This window comes from Ustilago hordei (genome assembly GCF_900519145.1).
Source record: "Ustilago hordei strain Uho2 genome assembly, contig: UHO2_contig_10, whole genome shotgun sequence".
Taxonomy (NCBI): domain Eukaryota; kingdom Fungi; phylum Basidiomycota; class Ustilaginomycetes; order Ustilaginales; family Ustilaginaceae; genus Ustilago; species Ustilago hordei.
The window spans coordinates 220,041-244,065 of NW_024545254.1; the positions used below are offsets into that span (position 1 = coordinate 220,041).

The window sequence follows — 24,025 nt, forward strand, 5'->3', positions numbered from 1 at the left end:
TTTTTGTAAACACCGTCTTTGTAATTTTGTAATGCACTGCGCCAAAGACTGAATACAAATCTTGTGACACATTTTTATTTTATTTTTTCCTTTTTTTTTTTCCTCACGCTCGAGCCAACGACAATTGCCTAGACTTTTTCCTGGTCCGTTCGCCACTCTTGCCTCTCCTACTTATTCAACAATGTTCACTCGCAACCTCGCATCCTTACTCCGAACTACCAACCTCATCAACCGTCGTACATTCACAACTTCATCGTCCATCATGGTCCAAATCGAGAAAATTTCTCCCGGAAACGGTAAAGATTTCCCCAAAGCAGGTGACACTGTCACTATGCACTACACCGGAACCCTCGCGGCTAACGGAAAGAAATTCGATTCTTCCCGTGACCGAGGTAGCCCCTTTGAAACCCAAATCGGTGTCGGCCATGTGATTCAAGGTTGGGACCAAGGTGTTCCCCAACTTAGCCTTGGAGAGAGGGCTAAGTTGATCATCCCTGCTAACGAGGGTTATGGAAGCGATGGTGCTGCAGGTATTATCCCTCCCAACGCCGACTTGGTCTTCGATGTTGAATTGCTCGCTATTAATGGCAAGCGTGGTAAGTAGCACGACCTCCGGAAGGGAAGCAAAGAAGGGTGGGTTATGCCATGGTTGCTGACAGTACCAATCTTCTCGTTTTGGTGATGCAGCTTAAATCTCTCTGAAGAGGAACGCGCAATGCCTTCTCCTGACGAAGCAATACCTTTTGTTCGCTGCAAAGCTTAATTCTATTCTCAGTTCTGTTTGACACCATCTGTGATTGGACTGCTCGCTCGTGACTAGGGCTGGAAAGCTGCTCTTGGCCAGACGGTCTTCATCTCTTCCACCCAACTCTCATTTAGGGTGACAGAGCATGCAGCCTATGCTGGTAGTGTCTCAGTTGAAGTTATGCAATACACCTCTCTGTCCAGGCTATGTTCTAGCTCCTTTCGCACTAGTGTATAGTAAATGCAATGCTTGGATTTCGATAGACTAGGACTACAGTAATGTGAGGATATATATACCTTTTGCTTTGTTCATGAGAATTGCCATCCACACCCTGTGAACTAGGTGTGTCATGAGGAGCCTCAGCATTTTCCTCCTTACTCTCAGTGTTCCTTTCTCTAAATGTGTCCTGATTGGTTGCCACCAAATTTACTATGTATGCATGATCCTTGGCCTGTTGGTGGCTTGGCTCTCTTGCATGTTTGTCATTCTGGTGCAACTTCAACTCCCCCCCTTGCTGGTATGACCAAACCCATTGCTTGAGCTAATCGAGTTGTCTCTCCTCCTTTCAATGGCTTTGTGAGGATGTCTGCCATGTTACCTGTTGTTCCAATGTATTCGATCATGATGTTGCCTTCTTGCATGTGATCTCTAACAAAGTAAATGTCAGCGGTCATGCACCTGAAACCTGAAATCTGTAATAGAGTCAATTCTATTACCAATCCTGTCGAGTTATGCGACAACACTAGTGGTATTGCGATTCTCGGTGAAATATGCAATAGAGCTGTCTCTATCACTTTCTTGCTCAAATCTGTGGTTGTAGTAATGCTATTGCAGATTTCGACTGACTGCTGTGGACACTCCATCCAGAGGTAGCTTGGCACAATCAATAACAATGTGAGCTTGTGATGACACCAAGGTCTGATGTGAGTATCTTGTTTGGTGGTGCCGACATGAGTGTCCAGTGTGTCAACTGTTGCTTGAGGTGATCCCTGGACTGCAGTGGACTACTGCCTTCAGTTTTATCTTAATCTGGACTGCTGGTTTGCTATGAACCACCTTCAGACATCAGTGAGTGGTGATACAACACACACACTACAATGAGAGGCAATTGACTTGATTGCAACTATGCTGACTGAAACTAATGAATACTTATGCTTCTGAAGTAATACTAGTTATATGGTGTGTAGAGTGGATGAGGATCCACTCATCCACCTATGATGAGAAGGTATGCTTATATACATCTTTGTAGTGTCACCTGTGACACTGCTCTGGCTCTCTCTCTCCAGAGAGTACCCTCTTTGTCAAGTACTATACAGGGGTCCCTGTAGCACCGCTCCTGTCCTTGTGTGTCGACTCCTTCGACACTGCTCCTCCTCATGACCTGCTCGCCAGTGTCCTTGACACAGGTCTTCTTCCTTCGACCAGTGACAGTTCTCTTGACTCCTAGCTTGTGAACCCCTGAGTGGTAACTGTCTGCATGCTTCTGAGCTTGGTCCCTGTCTTGGCAGAGCTTGGTCCTCCTCACATGTGAGCTTGGTCCTCCTTGCATGTGAATTCATCATACAAACATCCTTGTCACTGATCTCTGCAGAATCTGCCATATGATTGTGCTTACTGCAGATTCTGGTGGGATTTGTGATATCAACATTGCTTGTGCAGATCTTGATGAGATCTGTCATAGCACTGTTCCTACTACAGATCTCAATGAATTCTGCTGCAAATCTCATGATCTGCCTGATCCCTCGATTCCTGCACTCCCTTCATATGAACTGACAGGTCTTCCTGCTTCCTGCGCATTCAGGCCCATGACAGTAATATTGCATGTCAATATGTTTGAGCTTCCAGTGTTTGGCTGGGTCTTTACTTACTTGTATGCATCCTAGACTGTCAGTGTGAAGCATTGGTTTGACATTATCAAACCCTAAGTCTTGTAGTAGATATGAGAAGAATAGGGCTTCCTGTGCTGCTTCCAATGCAGCAACAAACTCTGCTTCTACTGCTGAGAGGGCCACACATTTTTGCATGTGAGATTGCCAGCTCACTGGACACCCATATAAATACATGATCGATCCTGATGTGCTCCTTTGACCATTTCCTGGTATTCCTTGCTTCACGATGGTGGACATCTGTCTCCTCTGGCACTTGCAGCAATGTCCTACATGGGGACCCAGGACTTCTCAGTCATTCTCTGTAACCATTTGCTTACCATTGCCTTAATGTATGCCATTAAATCCAGTGATATGCTTCTTTGGGCTCTGTCCCATGTGATCTTGATGCTGAGGAACTCCTTGATTTTCCCATTGTCTTCCATTCCCCACTTGTTCATGATCTCCTTCTTGGTGCGATCCACCTCCTTATGACTTGGTGAAGCTATCAGCATGTCATCAATGTATGCTGTGATAACTGTGATCTCATTTTCCTTTCCTCTTGTGTATAGGCAGGGTGTGCTGGCCATACAATGGAACCCTATCCTCTGAAGGTGTGAATCCATTTCAATGTTCCATTCTCAGCCTGATTGTTTTAAGCCATATAACCCCTTTATCAACTTAAGGACCTTCCCTGGGGGTGCCTTTGTTCTGATCAGCAGCTTTAGATATATGTCATGGTGCAAATTGGAGTTTAGGTATGCTTGCTTAATGTTGACTGAGTCTATCTCCCAATCTTGCACAGCCACCACAGCCAATACTCCTCTAATTGATTGAATTGGCACTATGGGTGCAAAGATTTTGGTGTAGTCAACACCTTCTCTTTGAGTGAATCCTCTTGCTACAAGTCTCACTTTGAACTTTGTAGGCACCAGGTTTGCATCTGTCTTTACCTTGAGCACCCATTTAGTGTCAATGGTGTTCATACTGGGGGGGAGGTCCATTACCTTCCATGTGCCCATTGCTTCCAGTCCCTCTAACTCCTTTTGCATTGCTTCCTCCCACAGCCTCTTATCTGGCCCCACTAGAGCTTCTTGGACTGTTGGGTCAAGATTTCTTTCCCTTTTGTTGTCTGTGGCTGTGAGTCCAAAGGAGTCACTGTTCATCGATAGTTTGAGCTCTTGGTTCTTGTCCATGCCCACAATTGGCTCCATGTCTATGTATTCACTTAGCAATCCCTGGTCTGTCTCATTGAGTAGATTTACTTCCGAGTAACCCAAGTTCTTGGCATCTTCTTTGCTTGTCATTGTCTGAGGCAATTGAATGTTTATTGGCTTCCATTCAGTCTGGTTGGTCCAGCATTTGGACTCTAAAAACTTTGCTGAGTTACTCCAGAAAATGTTTGGTCAATAGTCCAGGCTATAGAATAACCATCCCCTCCATTCTAGGCTGTATCCTATGAAGAGAGCCGCCACTGCTTGTTGATCTAAGTTCTTATTGTTTTGTTTAACTTTTGGGATGTTCACCCAAGCAAGGCATCTGAAGATGCAGAGGAGTCATATGAGCTTTTCAGGTGATCTCTTGAACATCACTTCATATGGGAACTCACTATTGGTGTTTGAAGTGAGGTTTATCTTGAATGCTGCTGCCCTGATTGCATATGGCCAGAAGCTCTTTGGTAGTCCTCATTGTACCAGTAGTGTTTGCATCTTTTTGCTCAAGCTTCTGTTCATCCATTCCACCCTTCCATTTTGTTTGCTATTGTACCCCACTGTTGTTTGCCATTCTATTCCTTTGTCTTGTGACCATTTGAGAGCTTCATTGCTTCCCCACTCTGTTCCTTGATCAGATCAGATCACCTTTAGATTTCTTCCAGTCTGGGTCTCAAGGAATGAAATGATTCTTTTGAGTTGCAGGAAAGCTTGGCTCTTCCACAGCAACAGTTGTGCACAGACATACTTGCTGTGATCATCAACAAGCACTAGTGTGCAGGTGTGTTCAGTTGCATGCAACATATTGATGATCAAGTCTATATGTATGAGGTCAAGAGGTGCAGTGGCTCTTTCTCCACTACCTCATCCCATTCTTGCTGCTGTGCTCTTGGACTGTATACACTGCTCACATGTCAGAGCTGTATCTGGGTCCATATCTATTTTAATGTTATCTCCTATCTTCTTGATGATGGCCTTGGCTTTGTCTCAACCTGGATGTCCAAGATGCTCATGCCAGAGTTGCTGTGTGGAAATGGTGTGCTTCCTTGCAATCAACTCAAATTCTTCATCAACACCCTTGAATGGCTGTGCTGATGTTGTCATTGTGCTTTCCTGCCATATGTCACTTTGCAACTCTAGTAAGCCATGCTTGCTGTTCTTTGATATCTTGAGTAATGTTCCATTTGCCAGGTGTATCTGTCTGCCAGCATGGTCTAGAATCACTCATGCCCCCTCATCCATTAATGCATTGGTTGACAATAGATTCACATTGAGATTCTTAACATACAAAACGTTCTGGAGTAGTACATCTCCATACTCAGTTGATATGCTAGTATCTCCTATAGCACTTGCTTCCAAAACCTCTCTTCTGGCAGTATAGATATACTTTTGGCAGGTTCTTGGATTAATGAGTGTGCCATAGTTATTGATCATATGAAAACTGGCTCCTGAATCCAGGATCCAACAAGTTGTTTCCTTTGGATTCAGTGCCTTCTTCCAACTTGGAGTGAGGGAACACCAGGCTTCTTAGTTGGAGTTGGTGAGTGGGGAGTCTTTCAGGATGCTAACAGATGCATTGCATTCCCTTGCCCCATGTCTGACTCACCTGCATATGAAACACTGGATCTTCTGCTGTCTGTATGCAGTCTTTGCCTTTTCGCCACTGTCATTGCCATTGGTTTCTTGGGCCAATCCGTTTTGGTCACCACCACCAGCAGTTCTAGTGTGAGCTTGTCAGGGATTGAACTTCTGGGTGGGGGTACTCTCCAGTGCCAATTGGTGTGTGCTGAGTGTGGTGGCCAGCACCTTGAAGCTAATTTGATGGACTGTGGCAACAGTCTCCCTGAACAATGGGTGGTGAATCATGCACTTCTGGAGGGCTGAGAACAAGGTTTCATCAGTGAAAGGTCTTCCCAGGATGCTTCCTTTGGCTTGGATAGTTCTGATATCTTGTATCAGCTTCCAAGCATCAGAGTGGAATATCTTGATGTCACCCAGCTGGGTGATTAGGGTGAGCTGGTGGGAGGTCCTGGTGGCCTTGTTGCCCAATCTTGCTTCTATCTTGTTCCAGACCTGATGGAATGTAAGGTACTCTCTCACTATCTCCAGGAGAAGGTAGTTTACATTGCATTCACCTATGGTGTTGATGGTCCCTCATAAGGCATTCATCAATGCATCATCGAATGAATGACTCCATTTTGGGTGATTTGCATCATATGTTCCTTCTAGGTGTTCCATTGCATAGGGTACCAATCAGAGGAAGGACTTTACATGAGCACTCCAGCTGTAATAGTTCTGGGTGGTAAGCTTGGGTACCAGTTCAAGGAGTTTGCTTAAAGTGCAAAAGCTGTATCATTTGCCAATATCATTGTCATCTGACTCATATTTGGGATCATCATTGATCTTGTTGTCATTGTTGGTGGTGTTCTCAGCCTGAGGCTGTCAGATGATGGTGACCTTCTTAGTCCTTTTGGATCTCTTGGCAGCTTTGCCTGCACTAGCTTGGGGTTTGTTTTCTTCCACCATGATGGGTAGTCATCCAGCATGTGACTTCAGACTCTTAATCAGTTGAAGTTATGTGATACACCTCTCCATCCAGGCTATGTTCTAGCTCCTTTCACACTAGTGTATAGTAAATGCAATGCTTGGATTTCGATAGACTAGGACTACAGTAATGTGAGGATATATATACCTTTTGCTTTGTTCATGAGAATTGCCATCCACACCCTGTGAACTAGGTGTGTCATGAGGAGCCTCAGCATTTTCCTCCTTACTCTCAGTGTTCCTTTCTCTAAGTGTGTCCTGATTGGTTGCCACCAAATTTACTATGTATGCACGATCCTCGGCCTGTCGGTGGCTCGGCTCTCTTGCATGTTTGTCATTCCGGTGCAACTTCAACTGTGTCTGACAGGGAGAGAAATGAACCATGCAATTGCGAATGCGCGGAGCGGTGATATCGATACAAAGCGGGTGAGCAGCAAAAGTGGTGGTCGTTGTTGAGCTAGGAAGTGAATCAAGTGAGCGTCCAGTATTTGTCAGACCTGCCAAGTGAGAAACGTCGTTAATCACCCTGTGTGACCATCCTGGACACGCTCGGCATCTCTTTCTTCTCCTTCTCCCCCTGCTTCGTCTGCTCAGCAGCCCACCTATTCGGCCCCTTATTGTCCATCTCTCTATACGTACACCAAGCGTACCACAACGTCGTCCTCAACGACAAGACATCCTCCTTCCAAGCCTTCTTGTAATCATTCACCAAACCTCTAAACTCAGCTGTCAACTTAAAGCACCGCTCGACGTTTTGAGGCGATACAAAGTCAACCGCCACCTTGATGCAGTCCGTTAGGTTGCATACCTGGTGGGCGCAGCCAGCGGGGATAAAGACTGCTTCGCCTGCTTTCTGGTAAATTCGCCATGATCTGACGCCGTACTTCTTCCAAAGCTTGACTCGTTGGGGTGCCGAGATGAAGAAGCGTTGAATGTGGATTGGGTCATCTTTGAAGTTGAGTTTGGCATATTCCTCTCGGAGGAAGGTGCGGAGTGTGTCGGCGTCTTCAGCGCGGAAGATGTCCCATGCTGCAACTCCGGGTTGGTGTTGCTCTGGTACGTCCTCTCCGTTCGGCAGGGAGGCGTACAGCATGATGTTGACCGCGTCGGCAATGTCCATGTGGAGACGAGTGGTGCCGTTGCCGCCCTGGCCTTCGCTGGCTGGCCAGGCATTGTACATCTTCGGACCCAAATCGGGCTGGATGACGCCGGTCGGGTAGCAGCTGCCTAGATTGAGGACTCCTTCTCTGGTCGTATACTCTGGAGCAGGAACAGCCCTGTTAAAGTCCTCGTAGAGCTCTGGGAACTCGGCCTTGAACTCAGCCGATGGCGGCCAGTCCTTGAGCTTCCAGGAGCCGGAGCCGAGGACTTGCTGCTTGGTCTCGCGATCCTTGCCGAAAGTGGAAAAGAACTCTCCCACAGACACTTCGTTGACTATAGGTGGATCCGTATCGGAGCGAACAACATGGCATGACTCTTTGCCGTAGCGATCGATGAGTTCCTTGGGATGCCAAGTGTGCTGCATTGGTTTGATGACGTTGCGTACGAGGAGTGGCTCACCGTGAGCCCATTCGCGGCGAAAGACGTTGGTGTCGAAGGAGTTGCTATCAAAAGTGCGCAAGTTGAGACTGCCGATGATGTCGTCCGCGGTGAGGCCTGCTCGATCTTCTGGGACGTCTTCCCAGTTGATGCTGGCTGCTTCCTGGTCGCTATCGCTGCTGGACCCCGACTGCGATGATTCGGTGGCATCGATGGATGCTTGCGTTGGCTCAGTGATGCCGCTCTCCTCGCTGGGCTTATTGCGGTCGAGCAAAGCGCGCATGGCATCGAGCTCTTGCTCGAGCAGGGCAACATCGAACCTCGTGAGCGGAACGAGATCGCTGGCAGGATGGACTCGAAATCTGTCGCACATAGCCAATCGCTTCGCCAACACCGGGTCAGCAATGTTATTTGGATGCTCGATAGCATCTTTACAGTCGGGGCAGTATTCTCTTCCGCACCTGCGACAAAACCAACTTGCGGAGAAGATGCTCGTGGCGCAGAACTCGCACATCTGTCGACAGATTTTCTCTCTTGGTCTCCGCAGCACCTCGGGTTGATGTGCGTGAGCAAGCTCGGCCTCGAGCACGGGCAACAGGGACTTGCCGACGATAGTCTGCGCTTCGAAGAGACCGTCCCAAGAGAGCGGGCGCTTGGAAGGTAGTTCCATGACATCGTCTGCGTCTGGAGATGAAAGGAAGATTGGCTTTGGATTATTTGGTGCATCGCTAGGGTAGATGTCGTCGGTGGCTGGGTTGATGGCAAAGGCACGGAAGCCTAGGAAGCGACAAGTATCTCCTGCCTGCCTGGCGACACAATAGACGCATTTGCGGTAGGCAGTGTAGCGTTGCCGTTGGCAATTGGTGTACTGGAGTTCCCAAATCACGCCGTTGTCGTCCTGGAAGCGTCGGGCGAGATTTGGTGCTTGTGAAGCGGCACCACTGGTTCGACTGTTGGAGCTTTTGGAGCGTGGCTTAGAAGCCGAACCGGATCCTGATGATGATGACGGAGGACGGAGCTCGGGATCGACCTGCTTCTGCTGCTTGTGCCCTGCCTTGAGGCGGCCTCCTGTCGATGTACGCGGCTTCTTTGGTGCTGGTGTCGTTGCTTCTTGAACATCAACTTGGTCTTCCATGTAGAAGTCGGAATATGAGCGCTGAATGTTGTTTTGGGCGGCGCGTGCTGCGCTTCGTTTCGAAGAGGTACGAGAGGGTGTAGCGGTAGCGCTGGGCCCTGCTTGGGACTCTGACTGCTGGACGATAGGATCGTCTGCCTTTGTGATGGGTTCCTTGAGAATCTTCTTGCGAGGTGTGGCGGGCTTGGCTGCCTCCTTGTGACTGGACGAGCTGCTTTTGGCCAAGGGGGACTTTCTGTCCAGCTGGATAATTTCATCTTCTTCAGTATCACTTTCTTCGGACAACGATGATTCTCCTTGATCTATTGATGCTGCTGTGGGCTGAGGTGATACTGTGGCGATAGATGCAGCCTTTTGAGCGGGTGGCGGATGATCGGAGGAAGAAGAAGCCGAGGAGTTGGGAGTGGTCTTGGAAGCGGAACAAGAGCGTGTAGCTTGAGATCTGGCGAGAGAGGGAGACAAGGAGGTCGAGGCCCTTGTTGTGCTGATCTGTTGCTTGACTTTGTCTTCGGCAGCCTTAGCAGCGCTACGCTGCGGAACCCACGATTGTAGCATAGCGGCCTTGATTTTTATTTTTATTTTGCAGCGGCAGAGGACGAGACCAAGCAGTCAATCCTACACTATCGCAAGCTGATACTAAGGCGCAGATACAGTAGCGGTGCCGCACCTGAAAGCGATTGAACTCTGCGGGCTGACGAGAGCAAAGGAAGCGCGGTCTGTTGAAACTTGATTAGAACATGTTACTGCTGAGGGTGATCCTGTTACTTTGGAAGGAGCTAAAGACAGGGAATATGGATGGCGGACAGGGCGACTGAACGAGTGTGGTGCTTCTTAAGTAGATACGAGGTGCGGGTGGTGCGGAAGATGGAAGGTTAGATCGAGTGGAAGAGCAAGAGGATGACCAAGACGTTGCTGCGCATTGAGTCGAGCGTGTGTTGCAATGTGAAACCAACTGCATTTCAGGGTCCAAAATGTGGGAGCTCTCCGAAATTAAGGTCAAACAGCGCCTCTCCTCAGCCAGATTTGCTTGCCGCCCCGGACTGAAGCAGAGGACATCTTCGAAAACAGATGTCATCTCGTACGGATGGCGTGACATAGCTCAGTGTTGACTTGGACTTTAACATCACCGTTTTGTGTGACTTTGCGCCAATTCAAACAAGAGGCTACATTCTCATTCCAAGTCGCAAAAAGAAAAAGAAAAAGAAATGGAAATGGAAATATATATATATATATATATATATTTATATATAATATCTGTTGAAAGTTTGACATCATTTGGGTCCCGATACTGGTGATCGGGGAAAGTCTAAGTATGATGTCACTACTCTTTTAAGGCAGAAACATATACTAAATTGACTGGAGGAATGTGGCAAGAGCCTAGTGCTCTCTGTGTGATATATATACATTCATGAGGTTGATACCTATTGTGGGAGTATGCTCTTTCATGACCTAGCTTTACAACAAGTGGGACTGTGTTGTCTCCAAACTCTCGTCATATCAGCTCCATCTCATTCATGGTCAGATCTCCTTTCCCAATCATGCGAGAGATCGATCTGGCCCGATTCTTCACTGCTTTTGCTCTCTGCTGGATTGTTATTTTCAGCACCCCCTCTCGATCCAGCATATTCTCCTACAGTGGTCAAGCCGAGTAATCGTTGCATGTGTAGGAGCATCGGTGTGGTGAGTGGCTTTGTTAGTATGTCTGCCAAGTTTTCACAACTCTGGACTGGGGCAATTGTGAGTCATCAATTCACAATCTTGTCGCACAGGAAGAAATGAGTGATGTCGATATGCTTCATCCTTTTGAAGTGTTGAGGGTCATTTGCTATGGTCTGAGTGCCTGATGAGTTGCTGTGTAGAACTGGTATGTCTCAATTGAAAGTGAGTTCTCCATCATGAGAGTAGATGTTTGATGTTCTGGCACTCACATGTATTCTGGTTGTCTTTGACACCAGCTGTTCCAGTTCTCATAGGAACATTGAGGTCCACAGCAATTCCCTGGCTGCTGTTGCTAGCACTACATATTCAGCTTCTACAGAGCTGTTCACCACCATCTGTTGAAGTTGCAAAGACCAGCTGCATGTGAGTCCATCAATGACAAAGACATACCCAGTAGTTGATCTCCTGCAGTTGTGTGACCCAGCCCAGTCACTATCCACCCATCCTGAGAGCAACTGTTTGCCACCCAATGTCCCCATTGAGAGGCTGACCTCCATCATCCCTTTTAGGTATCTCAACACATGCTTGGTGGCCACAAGGTGTTCTCTGGATGGGTTTGCTACAAACTGTGCACATCTGCTGACTGCAAATGTGATGTTGGGCCTTGTTCCTTGAGTGATCCATAGTAATGACCCTACAAGTGAAGTGTATTGTTGTATTTCCTTGGTGCTTGCAGAATCTCCTTCTTGTGGTTTGAGAGAGTTGATGCTCTCTGTTGCTGGTGTCATGACCACCCAAGCCTGGTCCATTCTGAACTTTGCTATCACACCCTCAATGTATCCACTTTGGTTGATCAAGAGCATCCATGCCTCTTGATTGTAGTGCACATTCAGCCTGATAATGTGGGACACATTTCCTTGATTGGTGATGCTGAACATGCTGGAGAGTTGCTGCTGTATGGACTGGACCCATGAAGCAGTTGCTCCAATGATGAGCAGGTCATCAACATACACTGCAAGGAGTATCATCACATCTTTTGAACTGTGTGTATATATGCATGGTTCTGCTCTGCATTGTCTGAACCCAAACACTTGCAGCTGTTTGTCTAGTGCTGTGTGCCAGAGTCATCTGGCTTGCTTGAGGCCATAGAGGGCTTTCTTTAGTTTATAACACTTACCCTTGGTCTCTTTCCTCTCAAATGTTGGGGGTATCTGGACATGCATGTCTTTGTTGATCTTTCTGTTGAGAAATGCAGTGCTGACATTGAGTTGTATTGTGTGTAATCTGTATTGATGTGTGATGGCAAGCAGTATCCTGATTGTTTGCAGGTGAATGACAGGACTAAATGTTTGATCATAGTCCAAGCCCTGTTGTTAAGCATACCCTTATGTGACGAGGTGCACTTTATATCTTGTCACATGTCATTGTGCATCAAGTTTCAGTTTGTAGACCCAGCATACACCTATGAGTTTCCCATTTGTTGGGATGTCAGCTAGCTCAAAGACATTCATCTTGTGCATGCTGTCCATGTCACTGACCATGGCTTCCTACCATTTGTTCCAGTCATTGCATGCCTGAGCTTCACTGAGTGAAAGGGGCTCCAGTAGGATGCTGTCAGGGGTCTCGCGCCAGAAACCCAGGTCGGTCTGTCGAGATACTCGGTGACTATCAAACTGTGTGACAGCTATTGTCTCAGTATCAGTCTCGATGAGCTAGTTGCTCAGTGACTATCAAGTTGCACGATGGGTGGCGTTCGGGTATATACTATCGTAGGTTTCGGCTGACCTCTGTGGACACTCCATTCAGGGGTAGCTCAGCACGATCAATATCAATGTGTAGATTAGGATGATACCAAGGTCTGGTGTGAGTGTTGATGATGATGAGGTTGATGACGTTGGTGATAAGGTTGGTGGGTGTTGATGATAATGAGGTTGATGGTGTTTGGTGATAAGGTTGGTGGTGTCAACACAAGTGTCCAGTGTGTTGACTGATGCTTGAGGTGATCCCCAGACTGCAGTGGACTACTGCCTTCAGTTCTATCTATATCTGGACCGCTAACCTGCTATGGGGCGCCTTCAGACATCAGGTAGTGGTGATACAACACACACACTATGATGAGGAGCAACCTTGATAGATTGCTGCTATGCTGACTGAAAACTAATGAGTACTTATGTTTCTAAAGTGTTGACTAGTTGTATGGTGAGTGTAGAGTGGATGAGGATCCACTCGACCTTTGATGATGAGAAAGCATGGTTATATACCTCTTCACAGCATCGCCAGCGATGCTGCTCCTGCTCTCTCTCCAGAGAGTACCTTCTTCATCGAGTACTGTTCAGGGGCCTCTCCTGCTTGGCACCCCTGTGCCTCTTGAGTGGTGTCGACTCATTCGACACTGCTCCTCCTCCTCATGACCTGGTGTTGACTCCTTTGACACTGCTCCTCCTCCTCAGGACCTGCTTGCCAGTGTCCTATACACTGCTCCTTCTCCTTTGACTGGTGACAGTTCCTTTTACTCTTGTCTCTCGAGCCCCTGAGTGGTAACCATCTGCATGCTCCTTGAGCTTGGTCCTCTTCATGGCTGTGCCTGCTCCTTGAGCTTGGTCCTCCTCATGGCTGTGCCTGGCCCTCCTTGCATATGGCTTGGTCCTCCTTTGCATGTGAGTCTGTAGGAGTCCATGGTCTCCATGGAGACTGCACTACAACCATGCTCTCTAATGGTATCGACTGGATCTTCGATACTTGTGCTCCTTCCATATGAACCAGTGACCCTCCTGCTTCTTGAGCATCCAGGCCCATGACACTACCCCCCTCTTAAGAGCCGAGCTCCATCGAGGCATGCTCTGGTCTGGTTCATGCTGACTCCTCCTCCTCCTCCTCCTCGACAACATTGTCAACATCACCCTTCCTCCTTCTCTCAACTTCATTCTCCTTCCTCCTCCTCTCTCTACTCCTCCTGTTCTCTCCTCCTCTCTCTACTTTGTCTACTCGCTCGTCCCCCCTCCGACACCTCATACTCCTGGATGAGGTTGGGACAGTTGAGGTTCTCTACTGGTTCCCATGAAGCAGCTTCTTCTGAGTACCCTCTCCATAACACTTTGTACTCTGTCATCCCATTGTGTGAATGCTTGTTGATGAGTGCTTCAACTTCAAAATCGAGGTCCTCATCTGAAAGTGATGGTATGATGGGCTGTTCAGCTCATTGAGGAAGAGAACTTGTTCTTGCTGGTTCGAGCATGGAGACATGGAACACATCATGCACCCTAAGGTTTGCTGGCAATGTGATTTGATAAGCTCGGCATCCTACCCATTCCTGAACTGGGTAGGGTCCTGCAAACTGGGTATCTAACTTGGGTGTGGGTCTCCTTGTCTTCCAGTTTCAATGGTTGATATAGACCATATCACCCACCTTGAACTTGATGTCCTTGTGCTTCCTGTTATACTGGTCTACTGATCTATGTTGTGCCTCTCTGATCTGCTCCTGGAGGTACTTGCAATGCTCCTTTCCATCCATGAGGTACTCGAAGTGACCTGGATCATTGACTCCTAGTCATTGAGGGATGTCAGGATGAGCTTTGGGGTTCCATCCATAGCATGCAAAGAATGGTGAGACACCAATGCTGTTGTGGACCATGTTGTTGTATACAAAGGCTGCAGTGTCCAGCAGGTCGGCCCAGTCATTCTGCTCATAGTTGCAGTACATCCTTAGGTACTGCTCTATGACCTGATTGACCCTCTCTGTCTGACCATCAGTTTGAGGATGGTAGGCCATGCTAAGTGAGTGCTTCACACCCATTTGTTCTGCAAATGCCTTCCATGCTCCTGATATGAACTGCCTGCCTTGGTCCGAGACCATGTGATCTGGGTATCTGAAGAGTCTAACCATGTGTCCATATAGCAACACTGCAGTATGTTTGGCCATGACTGTCTTATGGGTTGGAGCTAGTATGGCAAACTTGGTTAACCTGTCAACAATGACTAAGATAGAGTCATAGGTCTTTGAGTCATACTTCTTCGATGGTGGTAGTCCTTCAATTAAGTCAAGGGATATGGAGCCCCAGGGCCTGTCTGGTGTTGCTAGTGGCTGTAGCAAACCATATGGATGGTGATGAGGAGCTTTGTACCTAGCACATACAGGACAACTTGCTACATAGTCTGCAATCCAAGCTGTCATGTTTGGCCACCAGTAGTGTTGTTGGGCTGCCTTGATGGTAGCATCTCTTCCTATGTGTCCAGCAGTAATACCATCATGGCATTGGGTCATCACCATGAATCACAGATGCTCTACAGAGAGAGACTGTCCATCTACCTCTTTGGCACTCCTTGAGTGTCAGTTGTTGGTCCTCCCTGGCATGATCACTTTGGGGATAACCAACCTTCCTCCACTGTACCATAGGTCATCCTTGACCTCAAAGGGCTTCTTTGCATGTATCTCCTGTAGCTCTTGGTCTAAGGGCTGGAAGATCTTGACCAGGTCTCTGAGACCTTTTGATGCTATGGACTCCATTGAGATCATAGGGGCCACTAGGATCAAGTCATGGTCTGCTGTCTCCTTGAACACTCAAGGAGGCAGTAGTTGCCTCACATTGTGATCCTGCTCTTCACCAGCGGGTTGCATGTCAGTCCTTCTGGATCAAGGATGTGAGCAGCATTCCAGTCTTCATTGGTGATGAAGAGGTTTACTCTGGCACACTTTTGTTTTCCAAGTTCAGAACAGTTGGCAAATGGACTGAGATCATGCATTCCTTGGTACAGTATGCTAATGCATTCAATCATGATAGACAGATATGAGATTATCTGTTCCTGATCATTATTGAATGTGAACTTCAATAGCTGGCCATCTTTTGGTGCATTAGGAGTGCCATAACTTTCTTCTTCCATGACTCAATTGAATTGGTCTTGGAGTACCTGGGGCAGTCATGGTAGGAGGTTTTGTACAGGAGCAGTGAATGCACTGTAGATGGAATAGTTGACATTTGACATACTGATGTAATGGCATATTGGCAGTTTGGGCTCATAACCTGTTGAAAGTTTGACATTGTTTGGGTCTCAATACTGGTGATTGGGGATAGTCTAAGTACAATGTCACTACTCTTTTAAGGCAGAAACATATACTAAATTGACTGGAGGAATGTGGCGAGAGCCTAGTGCTCTCTGTGTGATATATATACATTCATGAGGTTGATACCTATTGTGGGAGTATGCTCTTTCATGACCTAGCTTTACAACAAGTGGGACTGTGTTGTCTCCAAACTCTCGTCATATCAGCTCCATCTCATTCATGGTCAGATCTCCTTTCCCAATCATGCGAGAGATCGATCTGGCCCGATTCTTCGCCGCATTTGCTCTCTGCTGGATTGTTATTTTCAGCAATATCATGCCGAAAATAATGCTGCTCCTGTCTGTGCATCCTTTGCTGAAGTCTTCTTTTTGGCGGTTGGTCAGCTGGGCATCAAAAAGTGACACACACAAGCAGTACCCAAGGAAGTGGAGGTGTGTAGCGAGCAAAAGCGATATGGATGGGGTTCATATGAGCATCTTTCTCACAGCGATCCCTCCATTCTCCCCTCTTTCCACCAAGACCACAAGCTCGAAAGGGCAGCAAACATTAAGCATCTCTCTATCTTGCCTATTCGTCCCGGCGCCACATTGGATATATTCAAATACAATGGCGCTCTTGACATGGATCAAGGACGTGATTGGCGTCGGCACCATTCCAAGCCCACCATGGTCTCCTGCGCAGCTCTACTCGGTCGTATTGGCTAGCTTCAAATCATGGCCTTTCCTCGTCCCCGTTCTCTCGCTCATCAATGCTCCTCACGGTCGATTTGCATTCGAAAGCTTGCTCAACATCAACGGCAACTTTGGCTGGTTCATCATGGAAATCCCTTCGCCCATCTTTGTGTTGCTTGGTGCACTCTCTAAGCCACTTTCGACTTCAGTAGTCAAGGGGACGACGGGCTTGCTGCCTCCGATGTCTGCGCTATTCTCGCCTTGGACTAAGCAGTTCTTGGCGCTTCCATCCGCAAACCAGGTGTTGGTCATCATGTTCCTGATTCATTACACGCATCGTGCTGTTCTGCAGCCACTCAGATCACCCAAGCGCTCGCCTCTGCACATCTCGGTTGCGCTCTCTGCGGTGGCATTCAACTTGATCAATGGCTTTGTGATGGGAAGCTGGCTCGGTGGTAGAACTCCTTGGTCGGCTCTTCCCCAGCCAGCTGTTGCATCGGCTGCTTTGACTGCAGTATCGCTCAAGGCGGGCAGCACAGCTTCCGAGTTGGCACGCAAGCTGCTATCGACCGGTGCTGTGGATGCATTCGGAATCGGTGCTCCCGGTCTCATCTCGTCTTCAGTCTGGAAGAGTCCTCTCTGGTACCTTGGTCTTGCAGGCTGGGCTATTGGTTTCGCAGGCAACGTCTACCACGATGGAATCCTCATGGACATTCGCCGACCCAAGTCGCAACAGCAATCCAACAAGAACAACAAGGCAGACGACGAGGCCAACGTCGGCAAAGGCTCTGCAGCACGCAAGTACTCCATCCCTCGAGGAGGCTTGTTCGAGTACATCAGCTTCCCCAACTACCTTTGCGAGTGGTTCGAATGGTTCTCTTTCGCTTTTGCTGCGCTTTACTCGCTTCCCATCTTTGCTCATTTGAGCACAAAGGATGCGATCGCAACTGCTCTCTCGACACCGCCCTTCTTGTTCCCTTTCGTGCTGGTTTGCCTGATGGCACCGAGGGCGACAAATGGACATGCTTGGTACAAGAAGACTTTTGGTGATAAGTTCCCTAAAAACAGGAAAGCTATCATTCCTTTCATCTTCTAAGCTATCTGTCTGTCTTTGCAACAACTCCTCTGACAGAATAGAAAGTGTCCAGCAGCATTTTGGTATGCATGTGTGCATGCCTGGTGTGAGTGAGCGTGATTGTGCGGGGAAGGAGGAGAGCAAAATTCTCGGATTTCGGAGTTGAGCGCGCATCGATTTGCGCTTTCTTTGCAAGAGAAGACTACTTCATCCTTCTGTGTGTATGTATTCAAAGAGCATCCTTCTCTCTCGTCACATATTACAAAGATGGAGAACGAGGAATTGCAAGCAATCCGAGCAGCCCGTATGGCTGAGCTTCGTGGCTCTGGTGGCGGAGCAGGCCCCTCTGCAGGTGGTCCACCTGGTCCTGCGGGTAAGTTGTTCCATCCACCCATCTCCATCATTCTGAACCAGAACTGACTCATGTACTCTCACGAACATCAAAGGCTTTGACGGTGGATCAGGTCGTGCCTCGTCAGCAGGTGGCGGAAAGAATCAAGAAGAGCAAGCAGCACAACAAGAGGAAATGAAGCGTCAAATGTTGAGCCGTATTCTGGATGCTGAGGCTCGCGAAAGGCGTAAGTCTCCGGACTCTCTCGTCCTCATTCCCTCGTCCTATTGCAGACACTGACTCCATTTCTTATCTGTTGGGCTCGGACAGTATCGAGAATCGGCCTAGTGAAACCACAAAAAGCAAGAGAGATCACCGATTTGCTCATTCGCATGGCTCAGTCTGGTCAGATTCGTGGTAGGATTACCGAAGATCAGCTCATCGGTCTGCTGGATCAAGTCGATCAGGCGTCGGCAGGCGAATCTGCTGGGAAGATTACTGTAAGTCGCAAGCACCAACAGACTCTATATGGTGCGAATAGCTTGACGCTGTGCTGACAAACTTGCTTTTGATGTGCTCACGTGAGCTTCGAACAGTTCACAAGGAAGAAGACGGTTCAGGAAGACGATGATAGCATTTTCGATCTGTAGCACACCAGACTTTAATTTCAACGCAGACACTCTTCTCGGATCACACTCTGAACTAACTGCAACTCAGGGTCAGGCCAGGCTGCAACCTTAGGAGAGTGAGTGAGTGAGATGGGTATATCTGGATTGCAATCAGCGACAGCAACTAGTTCGCAGCCGCTGAGGACGCGGGTGCTGACCCCGCTGCCGCCTGGTTCGTCCCCGCGATAGCCTGCCCTGCCGCTGTCGTCGCCGGCTTCTGCTGAGTCTTGACGTGAAAAGTACAGCCAGGAGCCTGATTCGTCTCTGCCACTACCACACTCGTTACATCCAACTGTGACAATGCACCTTTCACAATCCCCACGCTGTAGCTCAAGAATACTCTTGCTTCCTTCGCCGTCACCGCTGGTCCCTGTGCAGTTGAAGCATACCTCAAAGGCTGAAACTGGTTATCATGCAAGACATAAACTCCTCGGTGATTGGTTCGGAGATTGTCGACTTGTTTCCCCCAAACTGCCGTCCAAACTTCTTTACAGATGAACTTGAGCACATCGAGTGTGTCGGTAAATCTAGCTCTATCACGTGCGAGGGTCTGCGTGAGGTGGTAACCGACGTGATAGCCGATGGACTCGAGTCTGGTTGTAAGGAGAGTCTCGACTTCGGTGAGCGTTTCAGAGTCGTCTATGCAGGAGACTGAGCGGACTACTTGGTTGTGTGCAGAAGACGAAGTGGAAGCGGTCGTGTTGGGGCCGGTAGTGGTGGCTATGGACACTGGTCGGGTGGGCGGTGGGATATTGATACCTGCTAGACGGAGATTTTCGCGGGCAAGCGATTGTTTGCGAGAGACGAAGCGTGAGCTTTGGATGAGGGTGTGCACCATCTCTGTTGCAAGCGAGTGGAGCGCTTGGCTATCTATGTAGTGTGGCGCCGGAGTGGCTAGATCAAGGAGATCAGGTGTGATGAGAGATGCTGAAGAGCCGGAAGGTGTGCCATCTCCACTCCCTGAAGCACCTGCATTGGCTGGTATCGAGAGATTGGGCAGCGCATGAGATGGACGTGAGCTAGAGGGGCTGGATGCCGAACCGAGAGAGAGACGCTCGATGCCAGGTGTTGAGGAGGAACCGGTTGCTGCTGTTGCTGGTTTCGACATGGTGGCAATGGTATCGCTGCTTGATATGGTGTCGTCCAGGATTGGTGTCAAGAAGGAAGGGTAAGGAGCGTCACCTTCGACTTGGTCCGTGCAGTTGATCTCAAGAGAGAAAAAAAAAAAAAAAAAAAAAAAAAAAAAAAAGAAAAGAAGTAAAAAAAGGGTTCGAGCTTGAACTTTTCGAAAATCTAACAACGCTGTTCTTCGCCTCCACTCTGTGATTATCACGTGAGGGGCGTGGGCTGAGCCAACACGCGCTGTTTTTGTGCTGCTTTCTCTGGTCCTTCCTGTTCACTGTTCACCGTCTGGAGCTGCAACAGACGAACACTTGAAGCAAAGCACAGCCAAATTGCAAAAATTTCCAGACCAGATCAGCCAGAAAGCAGGAGACTTGCAATGCTCAACGGTAGGCAAGCAAAGCAAAGAGCAACCAAGCGCTTGCAGAGGGAGAGATCTTGTGTATATTGAGGAGGCAGGCGAAGCGGTGTGTTGTATGTGTGTGTGTGTGTATGTGTGTGTGTGTATGTGTGTGTGTGTGTGTGTTGCTTGCTGCAAGGTGAACTGCGTTGCTGATCCGGCATCTGTCCCAGATCTTGAAGAAGGTCGGAAAGCGAGACGAGGACCTTGTGTTGTAGCTAGCTAAACGACAGACCCTTTGGTTCAGCTTGCTTTCTGTTACTCTACAACGGCCATCCCTACACAACACCTCAGCCTACATTGGTTATCACCACTGCGACTCGTCAAAGTTTGGACGCTTGGGCCTTCTGGTTAGCACCGCATCTTTGTGCAGTCTAGGAGGGAGAGCATCATCAGGAGCAAGTCGGCAGTCACAACACGGAAGGTTGACACCAAACCGTTGCAGGACAGCAATAGCTTCTTTGCCATTCTACAGTTGGAGGGAAGCAAACGGTTCTCAAACCGTTCCTTGACGAAGCCGAGACAGAACATCACGGTTCCAGCATCGACTATACATCTGCAAGAAGGGTAAGTCGAGCTTTGTCGCCACCTTGGGAGCATGGTCAGCCGTTGCCGCTGCAGCTTCTGTCACAGCACCGAGGGTGTTGTTATGTTGATCCGATTCATGTGTTGCAGGAGCTGACCGCCAATTCTCTTGCCTTGTCCCATTTGGCTTTCCTCACACGGCCGCCCATATCCAGTCTTGGTTGTCACCGCCAATGAGTCTGGTGCAAACCATCCCCAGCACCTCGGCACCATCAGTCAACAACAACAACAACAACAACAACAACAACAACAACAACAACAACAACAACAACAACAGCATCATGACATCTCAGCCACCGACATCGAGCAGTACTGCCACCACCTCATCCCAGTCGTTCCTGCTAGCACCACTTCAATCGTCAACATGCTCCAATGTACCCATAACGCCAGGCAAGGCACGCAAACAGGCACAGGCGCAACGCACACGGCTTGTTGCGGTAAGAATTCAACTCTACGGCGGCGGCGTCGTTAGTCGTTTTGCAGGGCGACCACATACTGACCTGATGTATTGCATTTGGACTATACTTTTTGTTTCTGCAGCTGTCAAAACATCTCATGACGCGGCTACAGTATGCAAACTTCAAGGTTAAGCATGGCTGGGTAAGTTGATCGATCTCACCTGTGATGCATGTTGAACTCGATCTGCTTGAATGCTGACCGTCTGGACCATGGCTTCTACTGATGCGTCTGCTCGCAACGTCTCAACAACAACAGTCGAAGCAATCATTATCGGAAGTTGAGAACTTGTACTACCGTCAACATCAATCCAGCACGAGCACTGGCAGCTCTAATAGCAACGCAACTGCTTCTGCTGCAGCTACGGCAGGTAAGAGCGCATCAACGTCGCCGAACAACAATGCTTCAAAGGCACCAGTGACGCCGAGCGTTGCTGCAAGACAAGGCCAGGTGGGCGTCGGATCCCGGCTGTTCAAGGATGCGGCGATCAAGAAGATTGACATTGAAGGCGGTGATGTATTTGGCGGTTATGGACTTGCGACGCCACCTGCTTCCGTCGGCAGCTTTTCAGGTGCGACTTCGTACCTGACGAGCAAGCGTGGTCGCTCGACTTCATCGACACCCATCTCGCCACCCAACGCCAGCGCCGCTTCTTGCGCGTCAAAGGGAGCCGATGCAGCAAGGCCAGGGACAAAGCGATCTCCGAACAGCGGCAACAACTCGAGCAACAACAACAACAGCAGCTCACGTCGATTGGCTGGATCGGCTTCTGCTACTTCAGGAGGAGCAACAAGCTATGCAGACTTTTGGAGCCGTGTCGGAAGCTCTGCAGCGACGTCAACCGCTGCTGCGACCAACACGACATTGAGATCGGACAGTCCTAGCAAAAAGAGAAGTGTCGATGAGGTGTCCGCAGACCAAGCTGTTGGCTCTAGAGGGGCGGATAGTGGAGCAGATAGTGGGACAGATAGTGGAGCGAATAGTGGAGCGACAGGTGCGACGAACAGGAGCCCGCACAAGCGTGTTCGAATGGAATCGGATGGGGATCGTGCTTCGACAGCGTCGGCTTCGAATAGTCCTGCCAAAGCAGCTCTTGCCAACAGAGGACCGAGTTTTGCCAGCAGCGTCGGCAGGCATTAGATGTTATAGAGGCATGCATTTGCTGCCATAAGCGATCTTCTTCGGCTTACAGACCAAACGATTCGCAAAAGAATCTTTGGTCGTCTTCTCCACCAGAGTCACTTTTACCGGAAGAGCTTTTCGTATAGCAGCGTTTGCTTCATAGTTAGCCGACATCATGTCTCGCAGGGTTAAGCTAGAAGATGTATGTATGGAATGATGACAAAGTTCCAGACGGATCGATCTTATGACATTCTGGCAGGCCGAGCCGGGAAGGGATGAGTCCAGCCTGTGTTGTGTTGTGTTGTTGCTGTTGCTGTGACTGACTATCGCAGTACCTTGGGAGACTTTATCTCGTCATATTCTGTTGATTGGCGGGTAGAACGGCCTACAATATGCTCTGGTCCATCCGAAATCTTTCTGGTGCGGTGAAGGATTGCGGCTGTTGCGACGCAAGCGTGGTCGTGTCAACTTGCACTCCTGTGCATACATTCACCCTTCTTCCTGGCTCACCCTTCTTCCTGGCTCACCCTTCTTCCTGGCTCATACCTTGAAGATAGAGGCAGAAAACCTTTCTCAAACCAAAAACAAAAACAAAAACAAAAACAAAATGAGAAATGAGAAATGAGAAATAAAAACATAAAAGTGCCGTCGGTCCATCCGTCGGTCCATCCGTCGGTCAATTGCGAATTGTTAAACTGAAATGATTCGCTGGCTCTCAGGATCAAGCTTTCATCTCGACTGTCGCACCCTAATCCTAGAATGCGAAAGACGTCTACAGTGTCCCTTGGCCTATGAAGAATGGAGGAAGCGACACTGCTGATCTGCATCAATGAACTCGATTGCCGAACGGAATGACAGCTTCTAGACAAAGCCATTCATTCGATGCAAGGGGGCAAGGGACAAGGGGACAAGGGGTCAAGGGGGCAAGCTTCCGAAGTCGAGAGGCTCAATTCAGGCTTGCAGTTTGCCTCACACGCTCCACCGTTGCGACCTTGCTTTTTCTTCTTCTTCTTCTTCTTCTTCTTCTTCTTCTTCTTCTTCTTATTTCTTCTCATTGCCTGGAGGAACAATGGAGAGTGTTGGACAGGTAGAAGCCCACCGTGGAAAGCGCAGAGCTGCAGATCCGATGATGAACACATTTCACAGCAGAAGTAGACAACCGAGCAAGAACCGAGCTTTCGAAATGAGGATAGAGACAGCAAGCCCCAAGTTGGCTGGCGCACAAGCAGGCCTAGAAGGCGAGACCAAACGAAATAATAATAATAATGATAATAATGATAATAATGATAATAATGATAATAATGATAATAATGATAATAATGATAATAATGATAATAATGATAATAATGATAATAATGATAATAATGATAATAATGATAATAATAATGATATTCCAGTTTGTGAGTCTAGGCGAGATTCTCGAAATCTGCTTGCTTACTCTCTCACAAAGTGGTGTTCTTTGAGAATGCAACACTGAAACTGCAGCCATGCTGCTGCTTGATGCTTTGATAATGTATCTACCACATCTTCAACTCTGAACAGTGCAGCAGAGAGAGACACTGCAAAAGTGCAGTAAAATCCTATCTCTCGGCTGTTTCGCGTTGCTTTAGCATGGATTTGTATGATTTGTGTGTGAGAGAGAGTGTGTGTGTATATGCTGATCTGCGCACCCTCTCGCCTCTCGCCTCTCGCCTCTCGCCTCTCGCCTCTCGCCTCTCGCCTCTTGCCTCTTGCCTCCTTCGGCTGATGTCAAGTCGCTCATCTATCGTCGCACAGAAACCGCTCTCTTTGTGAGCCGGAAAGCCACGTTGGACGGAGCCACGCTTTGACGCTCCCCG

The 24,025-nt window shown here is 48.5% G+C and overlaps 8 protein-coding genes across 8 annotated transcripts; 5 read left to right on the forward strand and 3 right to left on the reverse strand.

Annotated features, from left to right (window-relative positions):
• Window positions 1–181: 181 nt before the first annotated feature.
• Window positions 182–604, forward strand: UHO2_04665 (putative FPR1 - peptidyl-prolyl cis-trans isomerase, FK506-binding protein; the record flags this gene model as incomplete). Its single annotated transcript, XM_041554481.1, has 1 exon — window positions 182–604. One exon carries the CDS (start codon window positions 182–184, stop codon window positions 602–604), a length of 423 nt encoding a protein of 140 aa, XP_041410415.1.
• A 6,278-nt stretch (window positions 605–6,882) lies between these two features.
• Window positions 6,883–9,594, reverse strand: UHO2_04666 (uncharacterized protein; the record flags this gene model as incomplete). The annotated part of the gene is made up of 1 exon (XM_041554482.1): window positions 6,883–9,594. The coding sequence occupies one exon, from the start codon at window positions 9,592–9,594 to the stop codon at window positions 6,883–6,885; it is 2,712 nt and encodes a 903-aa protein (XP_041410416.1).
• A 1,338-nt stretch (window positions 9,595–10,932) lies between these two features.
• UHO2_04667 (uncharacterized protein) lies at window positions 10,933–11,921 on the reverse strand (the record flags this gene model as incomplete). Its single annotated transcript, XM_041554483.1, has 3 exons — window positions 10,933–11,056; window positions 11,149–11,710; window positions 11,876–11,921. The coding sequence occupies 3 exons, from the start codon at window positions 11,919–11,921 to the stop codon at window positions 10,933–10,935; spliced, it is 732 nt and encodes a 243-aa protein (XP_041410417.1).
• Window positions 11,922–16,363: 4,442 nt separating this feature from the next.
• Window positions 16,364–17,524, forward strand: UHO2_04668 (putative steroid 5alpha-reductase; the record flags this gene model as incomplete). Its single annotated transcript, XM_041554484.1, has 1 exon — window positions 16,364–17,524. One exon carries the CDS (start codon window positions 16,364–16,366, stop codon window positions 17,522–17,524), a length of 1,161 nt encoding a protein of 386 aa, XP_041410418.1.
• Window positions 17,525–17,770: 246 nt separating this feature from the next.
• UHO2_04669 (uncharacterized protein) lies at window positions 17,771–18,484 on the forward strand (the record flags this gene model as incomplete). The annotated part of the gene is made up of 4 exons (XM_041554485.1): window positions 17,771–17,876; window positions 17,950–18,081; window positions 18,165–18,334; window positions 18,431–18,484. 4 exons carry the CDS (start codon window positions 17,771–17,773, stop codon window positions 18,482–18,484), a joined length of 462 nt encoding a protein of 153 aa, XP_041410419.1.
• Window positions 18,485–18,626: 142 nt separating this feature from the next.
• On the reverse strand, window positions 18,627–19,610 carry UHO2_04670 (uncharacterized protein; the record flags this gene model as incomplete). The annotated part of the gene is made up of 1 exon (XM_041554486.1): window positions 18,627–19,610. One exon carries the CDS (start codon window positions 19,608–19,610, stop codon window positions 18,627–18,629), a length of 984 nt encoding a protein of 327 aa, XP_041410420.1.
• Window positions 19,611–20,890: 1,280 nt separating this feature from the next.
• UHO2_04671 (uncharacterized protein) lies at window positions 20,891–22,205 on the forward strand (the record flags this gene model as incomplete). Its single annotated transcript, XM_041554487.1, has 3 exons — window positions 20,891–21,076; window positions 21,180–21,209; window positions 21,324–22,205. The coding sequence occupies 3 exons, from the start codon at window positions 20,891–20,893 to the stop codon at window positions 22,203–22,205; spliced, it is 1,098 nt and encodes a 365-aa protein (XP_041410421.1).
• Window positions 22,206–23,256: 1,051 nt separating this feature from the next.
• On the forward strand, window positions 23,257–23,664 carry UHO2_04672 (uncharacterized protein; the record flags this gene model as incomplete). The annotated part of the gene is made up of 1 exon (XM_041554488.1): window positions 23,257–23,664. One exon carries the CDS (start codon window positions 23,257–23,259, stop codon window positions 23,662–23,664), a length of 408 nt encoding a protein of 135 aa, XP_041410422.1.
• Between the last annotated feature and the right edge of the window lie 361 nt (window positions 23,665–24,025).